The sequence below is a fragment of the Castor canadensis genome, unplaced genomic scaffold (genome assembly GCF_047511655.1).
Source record: "Castor canadensis unplaced genomic scaffold, mCasCan1.hap1v2 HAP1_SCAFFOLD_322, whole genome shotgun sequence".
NCBI classification, from domain to species: Eukaryota; Metazoa; Chordata; class Mammalia; order Rodentia; family Castoridae; genus Castor; species Castor canadensis.
The window spans coordinates 40893-59194 of record NW_027395422.1 but is presented as its reverse complement, the minus strand read 5'-3'; the positions used below and the strand labels follow the sequence as shown (position 1 = coordinate 59194).

The window sequence follows — 18302 nt, the reverse complement described above, 5'->3', positions numbered from 1 at the left end:
CAATCCCACTCACCAATGATAGATTTCTTCAGCTGATCCCAAGCAGCTGTGTTGTCTCCCAGCCAGTGTCCTGCCCAGCGGCCAGAGGAAGGGAATGTGGAGCGGGTGATGATGATCCCTCGCTCTCCTGTCACCTCCTGCACAGCTCTGTTAGGAGGAGAACAGGAGAACTGAGGCCAGAGCAGAGGAAGAAAGGCAATAGGGTTTCCCTCCAGAGCTCTTTGGCATAGGGCTTGGTGACAAAATGTTTGCTCCCTGACTGTATGCTTCCTGGAGTCTGAGCCTGAGCAAGGATACACTGGCTGATGGAAAAAACAAGAACATTGGTGCAATGCTTTTTTACCTTGTTTTATACAGAACATCATCATGGGTTGTCGAAAAATAGTAAGCTATCTCTAGGTCTTGTTTTTTATTTTCCCAACAAATGGTTTTTTTATATGTGAGGAGAAAATGAATCAGTAAAATGGAGAGGACAGGGAAGGGAGATATGAAATGTAAACAAGTAAGTCTTTTTAAAAAGCCTCTGCATTTCCATCTGTTCAATCCAGTACATAAAGCTCTGTCCTTACATTGACAGCTGTCAGAGAAATGTAAACACTGCATTCCAACACTCTAACCCCATATACAAACCCCATAAGCAACAGTAAACACCCTTATTAAGGTACCAGATCTTACAGAAAATACATTATTGTTTCACTAAAAATACCCAACATATTCCCGTAGAGTAGTAATTCATGACTATGTGCCTAAATTCTGAACCTCTCACTATCAAAGATACACAGCTAAGGACAGGAATCATTACATAAAACACTACAAGTAAAAGAAAAAAAAATTAGCAGCCTGATGGTGAGGAAAAAGAAAACCAACATAGACCTGAATCTCAAAGATAAAGCCCAAAAATATTTTCATTTCTCATTAAAGATTGAAAACCATATAGTTTTCAAAACTACACTTGATCCTTTCAGCATATGCTTTTCTGGCTATCTAAAGAATCTGCTTAAAGCTCAGATTCTTACATTCTTTTCTATGCTAGAAAGATATTCTCTCTGTCTCTCTCTCTCTCTTCCCCCCCACCCACTTTAGTCATGAGTAGAGTTTCCCTTCCCCACTCATTTACTTGAACAAATGAGACAGATATATAGCAATAGCTGCATTATCTATTAATATCAGGTATCTCCAGGCTTGTGTCCACCACGAGGAATATTTGCAACTCACTGAAGAGTCTATGACTTATTAAACCTGTCCTCCACAACTATAATCACAGGACCTCAATCCATACTCACAGGGTGTACATTGAGTAAATAAGAATGCTACATACTTGTAATGAAATTCTTGCTCCTTAGTAAGGGTAGTTAAGGAAAAGAAGGGAAGCTATGCTGAGCACACAGGTGATGCCAACTAGAGGAGGAGACAGAAATTGACTTACTCATAGGTGGGTCTGGTCTGGGACCACCCGTACAGGCTGTGCACATCATAGTGCCGCACCCGCGAACCATCCGGCAGGATCTGCTCACTCTCCATGCACAGGGTCTTGCTGCTGAGGCCCACACCCCTGTCCTCCACATCTGAGAGGAAAGATTGGAAATGTGAAAAACAGCCCTGACACTTTCAGTTCCTGGCCGCTCTTTAAGGGATCGAGCTCTGGGTCATGAGACCCCTGCATGGGTCACTCTCCCTCCCTCAGGGCATGAGAAGAGTGCTCTGCTCTGCGTGCAGTGGTGCTGCAGGTGTCTTCACCATCATTCGTGCAGAAGTGGAGGTATTAGAAGAACAAGGGATTATCAGGCACTCACTATGGAGCAGGCCCCGAGCAGTGCCTTGAACACATACATTAGCTCACATAACTCTTACAATAAACCTTTGAAGTGTGCGGGCTATTTGCCCCGTACATTTAGAAAACTGATGCTTGGAAATACCACAGTATCTCTGGAGTTTGACTCACACAAAGAATGATTTATGGAGCCAAGACAAACTCACGTGTAATTCCAAACACCATCAGCTACCAGTGGGGAAGTCACATCATTTTACCCATTGGTGTAATAGAAATTGTGTGGATAAATTTTAATAAGCCTGAAGAACTAAGAAATCTAGCTGTGAGAACAATTGGAGACATTACCACTGTTACATGCTCTCTGAGCAAATTCCAAAAACTCACCCAGGGGATCCAGTAACATACACATACCCTAGGGGGCAAAGTACATGAAGTACTCCTGTCTCTGGGCCCCAGTAAACCACAGCACCAGTGAGGACCTGCACACAGTGCTCAAGGTACACTCTGGCTGCTGAGCTCTAGCAGTCATTGCTTTTCCCAGCCAGGCCTCTGCAGGTGGAGGAGGCCAGGGTCCTTACGCGGCATGTAGGGAGGATGGTTCAGAGTAGCATTCCTGCAGCCTGCAGGAACGGCCCCATTCACAAAGCTTGAAGGCTCATTCATATCCTAGAAATGTCAAACACAAACAGGATTGCTTTTAAAGATAATTACAATTGTCAGTTCTGAAGTGAGGAAGTAATGAATAAATCCTTAAACACCCTGTAATTCCTATAGGCATTGCCCTGGGAGGATCGTTACATTGTGGGCAGAATGGGCTACAAAGAGAAAATAACTCCTATGGGATGACTGGCTAGAGGGTTAAAGAAATCTCCCTCAAGGCAAACAAAGTTCTAGGGGCCTCTCAGCAATCACTCTCAAGGTTTAACATTAGGGATTTCAAGCAAGGTATGAGGGATGAGAATGACTGGGCTATTCTATTCTCCTCCAGTATGAGATGTGCAAAGTCTTTCTTGGGTGGTTATAATCCCCTTACTCTAGGTCAGTGTCCACATGCTAAAACAGAGATGAACACACAATTCTCCACATGTACACAGGCATCCAAGCTGCACTTACAATCCACATGCCATCAAACTTCAAGCTCTTCTCTGGACTTTCTGTATTATTATACATTTTTCCAATTTCCCTCTTCCACCACTGGACAGCTGAATTACGGAAAAAGTCCGGGAAGGCCGCATAAGCTCGGTATTGCTATGAAAATAAAGTACAATTTACTATTCTCAAACTAATATACAAGAAAGTAGTCACCCAGGTATTAAGAACTTAATCATGCAAAGAGTTGTACTACATGGTGGTAAAAAGTGACAGACATACACAAAACACTGCCTCCATAGTATAATGCACTTAGATTACTAGAAAAACATTGAGTTGAAAGAAAAGAAAAATGAACAAACTACAAATTACATGCTTCAGCATTTGGAAAAATATCTATGCAATATTGTTCTTTTCAAAACTAAAGACATGGTAACAACCAATATCCTGATCTCACTTCTTGGTGTTTTAAAGCTCTACTGTCCTGCACTCAACAATCCAGACACTTCCAGAGAACTCTTCTAGCATGAACCAGGAGCCAGGGACAGAAAATTCAGACATCAGGTAACTGCATCAATTCTGAAGAATTTTCCACCTGACATTCCCACTGGGAAAGAGGGGAGGATAAGACTATAGTTCATAATATTACACTAATTTTTATGGATCTCTATTTTCTGTAATTTCAGAATCACAAGAAATTTGTATTTCTAGGTAATGTAAAATGGGAAGACTTAAGGAACTTTCAGCCTTCCCTTCTCTTCATTTTCCCTCAAAAAATGAAAGTAATGTCTACATTTTAACATGAAAGTGGACCCAAGGTGTTATTTATTCAGTATACTGGAAAGGTTTTGAGAGCAAGGACCTTGTTTTATACTCGTCTAATTGATCTTCATTCCCCTACAATGCTTAGCTCAGAACCTGACATAATAATAAGTCAATGATATTAAATGTTTAGTGTTTAATTATGGATTCAGCTACACGATTACAGCAAATATCCATAAAAGCCTATCTACTCCTTCATGTTGCATGTTGTGAGACAGTAGGGTCCTTGGTGTGTCTCAATAATTAGCCTCCTCTGTGGGAACTGCTGTATTATAAGTCAATGCCAATGGTGAAGGTAATAAGAACAACAGAAAGAACATTTGGTCTGGAGAAACTACAGTTTCTCCACAACAGACAAAAGCCATCTAGGAATCCACAAATCACAGAAGAAAAACCTACTTAAAAAGCAGAAATGGATCAGAATCCATAAATCTGGCTTAGAGGAGTGGGAGAGCAAGGTATCCCATCACAGGGAACCTTGGGATTCCTTTTGTTGGGTAATACATAGAGCAAGCTTGGAACTAGACAAAGCGAACTTTTCACCAAAAACAAAGAGCCACAGCTCAGGCAAGGTCATAAACAATGGGATGGATGGGGACACGGATTGGAATAAAGAGTCATTGTTAGCTGTGTTCTTAGTCAGAATTGTACTCTGTATGGGTTGCACATGGAAAATAATAGCCAACTATGGTTTATTAATCTTACTAAATGTTGCTGTGATCCTGATTTTAAAAGTCCTACATTTTCTAGGGTGCTGGCTCTGCCTCCTCCTGTCCCTACTTAACTCTTGCCTTATTCCTTTATCCCTCCCATTCCTTCATTTTTAAGTAGTGATGGGCCCACAAACATGACTGGTACTTAATATTTATCATAACCCACTGCAGGGTACCAAAAATGAAATGTCATGTCTGCGTTCTACTGTAGACTTACTGTATTAAACTTCTGAGACACAGACCCAAAAATCCTCTTTCCTTGGGCTTCCTGGCTGCCTGTTTATTTTACACTAGTCTCAGCAATGCTAGATCTGGACATCAGTTATCTTGCCCTTAAAGCCTCATTGAGTGGAACTTACAAATATAAATAATCACAATTTTTCTGACTAGGGAAAATCTCTATGAGCAGGATAATAGATTAAATGCCTCCTAATGAAGGGATTCTCACCAAAAGGCACAACTGGAATTTAGGGAAAACGAATTCCTTATATAAAATGCCCTGTAATAACAGCAATGGACATCCCAGGTCATCACCTACTAATGGTCACAGGGGGTATTGTGATTACCAATACTGCCCCACATACCTCCAAACAACCTGAAAATTAGGGGGAAGCATTGTCTTAGAAAGGGGAGAAACAGTATGTCTCATAAGGTAACAGTCAATTAACTGAATAATGAAGAGGGCCGGCACTAATGCAAGCATTTAAATGCCAGAGAGCGTAAGATCCTGAATGTCTTGACCTGGTAAGTCACTTTGTCAGTGTGGGATTCCTAGAGAGGCAAAATCAAAGTGACCCTCTGTGGAAAATGATGGAAAGGAGAAGGAGCTAGGTCCTCTCTTTGAATCCTTATCAGAAGATAGAGAGATGACAGATAGATAGATAGATAGATAGATAGATCGACTTGCTCAATAGTGAATACAAGAGAAACAACCCTGAACTTAGTCTGAATCATTATCACCAATATTTGAAACCTGGCCCATCAGGTTCTACTTTCTATTTCATCTACTCCAGAAAAAAAGACACTTAATCCAATATCCCTGCAGCCTGATCTTAGGGTAGGTGTCTCGCTTTGCACATAGAGTATTACTGCTGCCAATGGGATCAAGGGCATCAGAGGCTAATGCCAGTTAACTGTACACCACTGATTTCTTCTAACTTCTTTCGGGGAGCTATTTTAGCTTCAGACCTAAGTACACAGTCTGTACTAGTTCTGTGTTATATCTATTTTCCCCTAAAGGACTGTCCTTCAGCCATGATAATTAAATCCTCTGGATAAGGCATGAATATTTCACATACCACCAGCCAGTCCCATTCCTGGTGACTGGGATCTTTTCCTACACATTCCTTCAATGACTTCTATTCTATACTTACAGAAAGAGCATAAACACAAGTTTGAGACCATAGGATTCTGAGTGACTAATAACTAATTCACAATCTCTGTGTTTTGGTTTGATAAAGATATTTATCAGATGAATCCTTAATCCTGATAGTTTCTATACACTACTACTTATACCACATTGAGGTCCAGGCAGAGGCCAGCTTCTGTAGACCATAAACCCTTGGCTAGTCTCCTGGGAAATGGTTTTGTTTTCCCCAGCCCCTCTATTGAGGTTACAAAACCAACATAAGCACTACCAATATTCCTCTCCAGAAAGAACAGTAAATATTGAAGAAGAGCTAAAGACATTAAGGCAAGGTACTTGCCTTAATTGTGTTGAGTTCCCCACACAAACCTAAGAACCCTGCTCACAGGGACTATTACATTTGACAGCAGATCAAACAGGCTGTGTCAATTCTTGGTGTCCACATCAGGATCAAATGATTAGGATGAAGATTTCTTAAACCATGAAGGAACCAAGAATGTATTCAAACAACCAATCCTTAGGGAGACTGAGAAGAATTCACACCCAGAACTCAAGGCTTTCTGGATGCATTACAAGCAAGAACCAGAAGACAAAAACATTTTAATGTAAGGCTGGAAGCTAAGAAGTCAAACAAGCATGAGATACCAGAGGCAGGATAGGAGTATGACCAGGATATTTGTGAAGATGGAAAAGTGTACATGCAGAAGGAACAATGTACGGAGAATAAGACCCAATCAATAATGACAAAGGTTGGGAACTCTGAAAGGGGTACCCAAGGCAAGCACAATCACAGAAACAACCCTCTTCAGAGAAATGATAGCACTTCTTAGAGGTATCATCCAATGAAAATTCCATGGACCATTGAAATAAAAAGCCTTGGATTTGAAATCACCATTGTGTCACCTAGACATGGTCAAATAATTGAAGTTCTCTGAGGTATAGTCCAAGAGCAATACTGCCTGCATAGCAAGGGAAACAAAACATTACTCTGTACAATGTAATCCACACTCAGACTGACATGAGGGGCACAGGTCTATGCATTTTCCCTCATATCCATGGTATGAACATGTCTGGTATCATAGCTATGGCTGCCCCGTTCTGGCCACGCTGACTTCACCCATCATCCATAAACAGCCTCTTACCTCCACTTGACTGTCCCAGTCTAGAGAGTTGTTCACAACAACATCAGGGAAATCAGGCCAGACCTATGCAGAGAAAAATGTTCAACAGTAATGCATCAGATATTTCCCATGTATTCCTATGTATTTCCTAAGAAACTATCATGCAGAGTTCATCTAAAGCATATTAGATTCCACAACGTCCTAAACTAAATGGAAAAATATTTCTAGAAAAATAAAAACTATAATCCTCAGATTAAATAGGAAAGTCTCACAAACAGCATGAATTAACATATTAAATGCTCCTCACACTCAGGCTAGTGGTTAATGGATCATACTTAGATCAATCATATCTTCCCCAGATAATTCCCATCTGGGGATATGATCAGGAGGATCATGATCAAGGCCGGTCCAGACAAAAATGTTTCTGGGACCCCATTTGGACCAAAGGCTGGGCACAGTGGTGTATACCTGTCACCCCAGCTACTGCAGGAAGCATGAATAGGAGGCCCAGGGCCCAAGTTGTGGGCATAGAAGAAAGAACCTGTCTCAAAAGAAACCAACCAAAAAAGGACTTGCAAAGTGGTTCAAGAGGCAGAGTGCCTGCTTACCACGCACAAAGCCCTGAGTTCAACACAGGTATTACCTCCTTCCAAAAATCACTACTGACCTAAGATTCCAAAGAGAAAAGACCTAAAACAAAATGAATGAACACATTAATAGCTCCCCCCCACTAAGACTAGGTTTAGTGGATCACCACTTTGATCGTACCTTTCCCCAGACAATTCCTCCATCATCTGGATACTTAATGAAGACATCATCTTGCACTCCCTCAGTGAAGGCAGGATACGGCTCTGTCTCATTACCAGAAATGGCTGGATCCTGACGTCAAAACACAAGAGAGGTGGAAAATCAAACTCAAGAGAATGACCAAAGACAGAAAAAAGGGAATCTCTCCACAATGATGTCCCTAGAATCACTTAAACCATAGAGTAAGAATTCTAAGAAAGCACTTTAAATTTCTCCTTTGGTGACATGGAAAGTGAGAAAATAAAAGGCTGTCTGTACCAAAGCCCACTCACTGTCCCAGACACGCCCATCTTCACACAAGGACTAACCAGAATGAGGATGACCCGCATCCCTCTGTCTTTCATGCGATTGATCAGATCTGGCAATCCAGAAAACTTGGGGCTGAGGGTGAAGTCCAGCTGCCGTTCCATGTAGTCGATGTCTGAGTACTGCACATCCTGGGGGAGGACACAAGGAATCAGAGTGGGGGCTGGTGGTACACATGCAGGTTCCAGAAGAAAAGACCCCTGTACCACCAATGGTGAATTTCAAATGACTTCTTTGTGAGTCTTTAAAATCGAGATCTGTTATTTATAATCTATCGAATGAGATATTCACATATCCGTTTTTAAATTTTTCACTCAAACAAAAGAAAATAATTTGAACCACACATATATATACACACAGAGTGAGAGAGAGAGAGAGAGAGAGAGAGAGAGAGAGACAAACAGACAGACAGACTAAGACAATATGATAATGCCTATCTGGAAATGATGTCGTAAAGACCAATAAAATCCCTTTATGAGAAAATGCCCTGGAAATTGCCAATATAAAGGAGTGAGTGTGATTACTTTCCCCATGAGACTATTCCTGGAGTACATGGTTCATGTTAAGACAAAATAATGTGAACACTACAGTTCTAATACCACTTGAACAGTAAATCTACTTCAAAGGAAAGACAGACAAAAATGTGTAATTGATGTGGAAGAGACAGCCTTTTTGGTAACTGCATAGAGTTTTCTTATGAAGAACGATATACTGCATTTTATACTTTGCATTGATTGAAAAATATAAACAAAAAAATGTTAAATATGAATGTGGTCCATGGGATCACTCTAATTATTAGATGAAGGATAAAGTTTGTTTCCAGATATGCTTTCCTAGAAACCCATCCACTATTCACCGTGCGAGTAGAGAAGGGCTTAGAGAATAACATGCCATGGTGCCCACAAACTGATGGAGTAGAGACCTATATAACACAAAATTTTATTTTAAAAATCTGGTTTAAATCTTTTAAGTTAACAAAACTACTGTTGGAGAAATCTTTGATTCTTATGGGATCAAATATTTCTTGACTAAAAGTCTTAAAGTAATATAAAAGAAAAGCAAGAAAGTATGATAAACAGAAAGAGCCTTAAGCCAGCCTTCCTAAATGTCAGATTCTGAACTATTAGGAGTGTAAATTATGGGCAAGGTGCACACATGTATTACTGTGCTGGGGTCAGGCTCATTATGACATCACGTTAGAAAGCACTTGGAGTCCTTATAGAATAGCATGAAAATTCAACAAATAAATGCAGACCCAGAGACACCTGTATTAGCTATGAGCTCATAGAGCCAGTTCACCATGCCCTATACATACATAGGGGATCTGGGCAGCCACCATGTCATCGTACAAGCTGGAGATCTCAGAGTCGTTCTCATATCCATAGCGACAAAGCTGGAACCCCAGGGACCAGTAAGGTACCATCACAGGACGACCAATCACCTAGAACACAATCATAAAATATTAGTCCTTAAAAGCAGAAGTTACTACCACTCCTAGGGATATACCTGAAGGAATGTAAGTCAGGTTACAAAAACAGCACATGAACACACATGTTTATTGCAGCACTATTCACAATAGCTAAGCAATGGAAACACCCAAGATGCCCCACTACTGATGAATGGATTAAGAAACTGTGGTATTCATATACAAATGAAGTTTATTCAGCCATAAAAGAATGAAATTTTGTTGTTTGCTTGTAAATGGTGTTAAAAAGAAAAAGCAGAGACCATGAAGTAAGTGAAATTAATTTTCCATTGCTCCAAACTAGATAGCAAACAAATTCAAATCCAGAGAGAAATTCAAAGAACTACACAGCCACTAGATTCTAGTTAGATTAGAGCTCATTCTCAGAATTTTAAAAGGCTTACTTTTATTCTGATTTCTACAGGAGGTCTAACTTACTAGTTAAGAGGATAAAACACAGAGGCAAAATATATGGGTCAGTATGCAGGTTCCAAGCACTGCTGTCTGTGCAACATTGAGCCACATTGACTAACCTCTGTGTGCCTGGTTCTGCACCTGTAACTTAAGTATAGTAGTAGTATCTGTTTTTTATGAGGACTGAATGACACAATATATGTGAAGTGATTGGACATCCACTGAGTAGTACAGACAGTAATTGCTACATAACTCTTATTTCTACCAAGATGTTACCATTCTCCACACTCTCTCCTGTCACCATCACCACTCCCATAAAAACTTCCAACACTCCTACCATAGATACCAGCTCTACCACCACTCTCCTCACCATGACCACCATTACCAACATCACCAAAATAGCCTCACCAGTACCAGCACTACCATGCCTAACTTATACTCCTCTGTGACAGAGAACCACTGAAATCAATGATTATTATAATATATTTATTGCTGCTTATTTTTAAACATACCTATTCTTGAGAAAAGTCAACAAGTTTAGTTATCACATGGGAGTTACACTAACAAATATGAGACTTGGAACACAGAATCGCTGTATGAACATCTGACAACAAAATGAATTTCAACAGACCTCAGTGTACTGCTGAGTGACAGTCTCTGGAGTTGGCCCCAAGAACACATAAAAGTCCAGAATTCCCCCTGTGGTACGGTATGTCAGGGCAGGCATGGGCTGGAATGTCACATCTGAAAACAGGAAAATGCCAAGGAAACTTCAAACCTTCAAAGTGAGGAATGAGCTCTGGCTACCATGTCTTCTCTCTCCTCCATTGCTCCACATGAGGAGCAAATAGTCTACACTATACCCACAATGATGAAGAACTTAGAGAATGGCTATAGGATCCCATGCCTGGATGTTCTCCCTTTGGTTGTCTAATTATTGTGTTTATCATTCTGCACCTTGAAAATTATTTTTATAACTTTTTAAGAATAGTTTAAGACTCACAAGAAGTTTCAAGAATTGTGCCGAGAGTTTCCATGAACACTTTACCAACTTCTCCAATAACAGCACTTTTCTTAACATTATATGTTATCAAAACAGGAAAATTCGACAGACAAATAAACATTCACTGAAGAATGAGCCTTTTCACATTTCACCAATTATTACCTACAAATTTTTCCCAACCACCTAATTTTCTTTTTTTAATGTTAAAATGCCATTTTAATTCAATGAACAACCAAATATTCAATAACAACTCTATTAAAAATGTGCAAGAATGTTAGCAGAATTATAAAACTTTAAGAAGCATTGATAGTACATAAATAAAAAAGTAAATCTCATGTTCATAATAAATGTCAATTTCTTCTCAAAGTGATCTCAAAGTCTCGACAGGACTTTTTTGAAACTTGATAACCTGATTAAAATTTTTAATGAAATACAGTTGTCAAGAACTTATAAACAAGAACAAAGAGGGGTGACATTACCAGACATCAAGCATTTTTTTATAACATTATGATAATTAAGACAATATTCTACTGAGTCTGGAATTTACAAATTGACCAGTTAAGAATGATGACCTAAAAGTAGTCTTATAGATGTGAAACTTAAGATAGATAGAGAGAGGAGGAGCTGTTCAACAAATTAGGCATATACAGAGAAAATTTAGACAACCACCTCACCACTTTCTACCCTTTCCTACAATCAAGAATCTTTTCATCATAGATCATACTCCCAGAATGAGCGCTCTACCCCATAGCTTCAAAATAGTTCAATATATTCTACACTGACTCAAGAAAGATTAGTACTGAGATCAAGGGAAGGGCCAGCATCATCCTACCCATGGCATTGCTATTCAGCAGGAGGACTCCGTGGGCACTGCCATCTTCCTCTAGTCCCATGTAGTAGGGGTGAACACCATAGGAATTCTTCTTGTACTGAGAGTTATGGGGAACAGGTGATAAGAGGTTAAAATACATTTTTAATGAGAAGTTACTCAACAAAAATATGTTTGATATTATGGGTCTAGACTTCTCTTAAAAGTAAGTTAAACACACGAGAAACAAAGAAGCTTGAGAACTGGCCCATTTGCCTAAAAGAAGAATGTGACAATCCATGTTGAGTCTGGGTAGGTGAAGCCAAGAGGGCACACCATGTGTGCAGAGAGAAGTAAAGAGGCAGAACCCAAATGCTCTGTCCTTACCCCAGGGGGTTGATCTCTGGAAAACATGCCCCAGGTGTGCCAGTTCAAGTCTCTCCTAAAGGAGCTGTGCTCAGTTTCCCCAAAGCCATAGAGGTACTTGGAGGGAAGGCGAGTGGAGATGCGGATGAACATGTCATTGAAGGTGAAGCCAAGGAGCTGAGAGTCCCAGCTGCAACAGGAAAAGGTCAATTTGGAGAAGATAATTACCTTTCCTATTGGCTTCAAACTGCTGACTTTTTGAAATCAACACAACCTCTGTTTCCCCACCAACCCACTCAGAACTCAATCATCACCTAAAACACATTGATTTCATTAATCAGATACCCTTATGAAAAGACAAGGCACCGCCATTCTTCAGATCCCTCTATCACTGCCTCCTATCTGTGCTCTCTCCATAATCCCAAATCCAATCACTTCTCATCATCTTCACTGCTACCAGGTCATCCTGCCCTACCATCTATTCTTTCTCTTGATAGTGCAGTCCTTACATGCATGCACAGCGATGCTTTAAAGGCCCTCCCCTTTCCACTGTGTTCATCTTTCAGTGCCTTCTCATGGGAACATCTTACAAAACCTTCAAGACTGTCATTGATCTGAAGCCCACCAAATACCCCAGCTCTGGGCCCCACCTTCTCCTCCTTACTTACTGCTCTAGACTTTATCTATTCCTTTCCCTGACAGGTTTCCTCCTGGCATCAGCTGTGCACTAATTTTCTCTTATTGCAAATATTTTTCCCTTCCCTCGGGGTAGCACATGGAGAACTCCTAACTGATCCATTTCCTGTTTCGTGTATTATCTCATTCTCATGTCACTGGGTTCCTAGAGATTAGGATTGCTCTAAGAAATTACATTTCAGGGTGAGGACAGAACATCTGCATTCCTTAGGCCCAAGGAGAAAATATCTGCATAGCTCTATTTCTGGGTTTTTTTATAACAAAGGCAAAAAAAATTCTCTCTGTGCAGTTTTGCCAAAAAAGTGTAAATACATTCATTTTTCCACATATAAATAAATACTTATGTATTATATATGTATAACTATAACATTTTTTTCTTAATAAGGATGAACATTCCGAACAGGAGGCAGGTCTGGTAGTTCAGGTAACACTTAGAACTACTCAACTACATTATCAAAAGCATTATCAAAACACTTGATTACCCTATTCTATCCCCCAAAAGCACTTTTCACATTATCAACTTCCTTTTACATTGTAATGTAAACTATTATTTCTTTCACACCAAGAAATGCCTGTTCTGTCTTACAGCCACAGTACCTACAATAGTACCTACTAAGGGGAGGTACCCAATAAATATTTGTTGGGTGCATCCTAGATAAAAGGAACTGCCTCACTAATTATTCTAAGGGCCAAAGATTTCCCATAAGATCAAACCTGAAGGAAATCACTTATGGATCTGGAATCGACAGTATGATGTTTTGAGCCAGTCTAGCTCCAACCATAATGAGCCTGGCAAGTAATGTTAAAGTCACCACCACTTCCAAATCAGACCAGAGTTACTTACATGACAGTGCCTGTACTCTTGCGGCGAATTTCAATCCCAAATGGATTCTTCTTAATGAGAACATCATAGAGTCGAGTTTCAGAAGTGCCAGAGGGGGCCAAGGGAATGTTCAGAGGGACTGGGACTTCATACCGGTTGTTGTTTGGATCATAAATCTATGTCAGATGAAAGTGATTTTAAGTGGAATAGAGAGTATATGCATTTTGTTGTTCTATTATACAGAAGGTGGTTGTAATTAACAGTATTACATCACGTAATTCAACGTAGCTACTTCTTTGATAGCATTTAGAAAGTTGTTACTATCTGCAGGCCTATAATTCAGATCTGAAGCACCAAGAAATAAGGAGAAAACCCGATCCTGTAGAAGTTCATAATTTAATCGAGAAATAGTCATAAGAATTTCTAGCCCACCCCTGGTCCATAGCTGGAATGAAACTACAGAAGTGAAGGAGAGCAATGTCCACTGATGGATGTTTCAAAAGACATCTCATGTCTGTTCCCAAACTCTTAATATTGTCCAAGCTCAAGCATGCTATTTCCTTATTTCAGTTTAATTCACTAGAATCTACACAGATCAAAGATAGAAACATGCAGAACTGCTTCAGTCTTCTCTGTCCCTCATTTCCTTCATTCCTTCAGGTAAAAGCTCTTGCCATCTCACCTTCTCAGTTTCCCTCACTTCTGGACATAGTTCAAGTTCAATCCCACACGAGAACAACCCAACTAGTAGACTCCTCCCTGGCCTCTCCATTACTTTTTGTCATATCATGTTCAGTACAGTAGCCACAGGATTCTTTTCAAAATGTAAATTAGGAAAGGGCTCACTACTCTATCAAGGATTGGTCATTGTTTTAATATTGGGATAAGGGTTTATTCTACTTGAAAATGGGACACACTAACTTAAGGGTTCTGCAATATTGATAGCTGAGTAGTTGAACCGAATGGGATTACTGACAACTTACACATTTACTGCATTTACCTTGAACTGCAGCATCTCGTTACTGTGGTAGGTCACAAGCAGGCGCAGGGGATCCACAGGTGTGGAGGGGAAGGCACTGATGTAAGGAGAAGACTTCAAGGAGAGGTCAGCTGTGGCCCCGTCCGAGTTATATTGAACATTGCTGACGGAATACAGATCAGTGACAAAGTAGCAAGAAGGAACTCCAAGTGAACTGGATTCCTAAAAAGCGAAGCCAGTATCAGATCAGCATGTGGGTCTAGTGTTACAGTATAGAAAGAGTTAGAAAGTGTCAACTTATATGGAGGAAAAGTCTCACATCATGCATTCATTTTAGTTCATTGGTTCATGGCAAAGATTTAAATTCTTTCATCCAAGCAAAAAACTCATTAAAAACATTCCACTGTGTCACTGTAAACTCTTCATATGGAGATGAGGATCCACTGGAGGCCCCCTCTTTGCATGGATTTTTAGTGGGTTCTTGGGCACTGGTGCTTTGCTCATGAAATCACAGGTTAGCTGCAGAGGATCTTAGTTCTCTAATACCCTCAGTAGCAAAGTTACCTCCCAGACACAGCCCCGGGCTGTGCAGTTGGCTTCGGAAACACCATGCTCATCGGGATAGCAGTCTATTTTCTCCTCGTCCTGTATGTCTATGTCCCACTCCACCATGTATGCTTCCCCCAGGATAAGATGAATTTCTGTGATGACAGCAACCTGTGGGAACACAGAAGACACAGGGAGATTAATTCTCAGGACAAGTCCTGCTTGATCTGAAATTAAAAAAATATATAATGGGACCAGTCTAACAACAATGCAAGTAACCCATTCCTTCAGCTTATGAGAAAGTAAGTGGGTAAATGTGGAATACAGACCAGGAATATGGCATTTCTTTAGCAGACTTTGTACGTTATACGGTACTAAGAATTAGGTCAAATAAAACCTGCTGTGATCACACAGTGTTGTTAATTCTCTATCCCTTTTTTATTTTTTTAAGAAAGTCTCTGCTAATCTTTCCAAATTGAGGTATTCTTTTTGTCCTTCCCCAACTCCAAGTCAGTGTTTCCTACGGTTTGAAGGTGTAGAAACAAGAGAGCAATAAGAAGAATTTGCCTTATTTTTCATTCTCATTCATCTCTGAAATCTAAGAATAATTATCTGAATTCTTTGGGTCTCAGATTTATCAAATGTAAAATTTTTGAAGATGGTAAAATCATTGTACTTCCTTCCTTTTCTAACTTCCAAGCCTTTTCATTAAAAATCACTGCTTAAAGCATGAAACAAGTTTTGCATGAACTCATCAATAGAAATATTCAACATCTTTTTATATTTTTAAACCTTTGTTCCTTTAAAAAGCTTTACTTCACCCCCAACAAAAAAAAGGTTTAAATCTTTGACTTTTCATACTCTGATTTCTAATCAAATCATATGAAGATTTTTAACTTTAAAATTGCATTCAACATAGTTCACAAATTTACTTGGAGGAATAAAATCACATTTTATGTGTTATCACCTTCTACAGTGTACTCCCAGGCTAAACCACCCTGCACTTTTCTGTCCCATCTCCCATCTCCATATCCATCATGCCTATATCAAGAATTATAAAAAGACTCTGAGAATTAAATCAAGTATGACCTTTTCAATAAATGTAATACAATTATAAACAGACTCAAAGACAAAAACCACATCAACATATCATAGATGCAGAAAAAGCCTTTGACAAAACTCAACATGCTTTCATGACAAAAGCTCTAAAGAGAGTAGGAATAAAAGGCACCTTTGTCAACATTGTAAACACTGTATATGACAAACCTACAATCAACATCATTCTTAATGGGAAAAAACTGAAACCATGTCCTCTAACATCAGGAATGAAAAAAGAGTATCCACTCTCCCCACTCTTATTCAACACTGTTGGAATTCCTAGCCAGAGTAATAAGACAAGAGAAAGAAATACAAAGGACTCAAATAGAGAAGGAAGAAATCAAATTGTCCCTAATTACAAATGATGTGATTCTATACCTTCAAGACCCTAAAAAATCAATTAAAAAACTTTTAGATTTCATACAAACTTTCAGCAAAGTAGCAGGCTACAAAATCAATTCACGAGCATCAGCAGCATTTCTACATATAATCAATGAACAGCTTGAGAAAGAAATCAGGAGAATAATACCATTCACAATAGCTTCAAAACAACTAAACTACACAAGAATAAATTTAACAATGGGTGTGACTGACCTATACAATGAAAATTACAAGTAACTAAAGAAAGACATCTAAGAAGACACCAGAAGATGGAAGAAATCCCATGCTCATGGATCTGAGGAATCAATACTGTGAAAATATGTATGCTACAAAAACCAATTTATATGGTCAAGGCAATTCCTATCAAAAGTCCAACAACATTTTTCACCAACATAAAAAATTCAATCTTAAAGTTCACATAAAAGCACAAAAGACACTGACTAGCCAAAGCAACCCTGAGCCAAAACACCAACACTGGAGATACCACAATACCTGACTTCAAACTATACCACAGAACCATAGTAATGAAAACAGCATGGTACTGACACAAAAACAGGCAAGAAGATCAAGGGAATAGAATGGAAGACCCTGACACCAAACCTCACAACTATAGCCATCTGATTTTTGACAAAGGTAACAAAATATGTGCTGTAGAAAAGACAGCCTTGCCACAAAAGGTGCTGGGAAAACTAGATTTCCAACTGCAGAGACTGAAACTAGATCCCAGTCTCTCACCTTGGACTAGCATCAGTTCAAAATGGATTAAAAAACTTAATGTAAAATCTTTAAATTAATTCAGGAAAATTGGGAACACATTGGCATAGGTAATAACTTTATGAATGAAACTCCAATAGCTTAGCAATTAGGAGAAAGTATTGACAAAGGTACTACATGAATCTACAAAGCTTTGGCACAGCAAAAGAAACAATCACCAGGCTGAAGATACAACCTATAAAATGGGAGAAAATCTATTCCAGCTATAGACCTGACAAACCATTAATAATCACAACATATAGGGAGCTCAAATAACCAAGCTATCAAAGACTCCACACCCCATTGAATAAGTGAGGAAATGAACTGAATAGACAAGTCTCAAAAGAAGAAGTACAATGGCCAGTAAACATATGAAGAAAGGCTCAATCTCCTCAGCCATACACGAAATGCAAATCAAATTGACATTGAGAGTTCACCTTATCCCAGTCAAAATGGCTGTCATCAGTAACACAAACAACAGCTGATGCAGGTGAGGCTGTGGGGAAAAGGAACCCTTACACTGTTGATGGCGATGTAAATTAGTGTAACCGCTAAGGAGAACAATATAGAGGCCCCTCAAAAAGCTAAAACTAAAACTACCTAATGATCCAGCAACACCATCCCTAGGCATGCATCGGTTCACAAAAGGACGTGCACACTGCCATATGAAGCATCAACCATAAAATACTTTCATTTCCAATTTACAATATATACATTCCCAACATCTTTTCTGTTCAACATGTCCAAGATGACTAATAGGCCAGTATTAGTGAAGTCTACAGAAGCTAATTTCCCTCAGATTTGAAAGGTCCCCTACAATCCACACTGACCCAGCAGCTCCATTTCCAGAAGGACCTGCACCTGTGGGCAGGATTGCTTGGCAAAGGATCACTCACAATGCTAAGCCATCAGAAGAACTGATGCAAAAAGTGCAGGAGTCACAGGGCTTGTTACAGTGATGTAATGGATACACCT

General features: G+C 39.5%; 1 protein-coding gene across 1 annotated transcript in view; it reads right to left on the bottom strand.

Annotated features, from left to right (window-relative positions):
• Positions 1-13: 13 nt before the first annotated feature.
• LOC109695565 (maltase-glucoamylase-like) overlaps positions 14-18302 on the bottom strand; it is a gene marked incomplete at both ends in the record, with an annotated part of 59107 nt that continues 40818 nt past the window's right edge. The window contains 14 exons of the mRNA XM_074064640.1: positions 14-147; positions 1427-1565; positions 2350-2437; positions 2885-3019; positions 6904-6966; positions 7651-7761; positions 7998-8126; positions 9311-9436; positions 10506-10618; positions 11710-11806; positions 12073-12241; positions 13592-13746; positions 14571-14771; positions 15114-15266. Coding sequence (XP_073920741.1) covers positions 14-147; positions 1427-1565; positions 2350-2437; positions 2885-3019; positions 6904-6966; positions 7651-7761; positions 7998-8126; positions 9311-9436; positions 10506-10618; positions 11710-11806; positions 12073-12241; positions 13592-13746; positions 14571-14771; positions 15114-15266 — 1813 coding nt within the window. The remainder of the gene's footprint in view (positions 148-1426; positions 1566-2349; positions 2438-2884; positions 3020-6903; positions 6967-7650; positions 7762-7997; positions 8127-9310; positions 9437-10505; positions 10619-11709; positions 11807-12072; positions 12242-13591; positions 13747-14570; positions 14772-15113; positions 15267-18302) is intronic.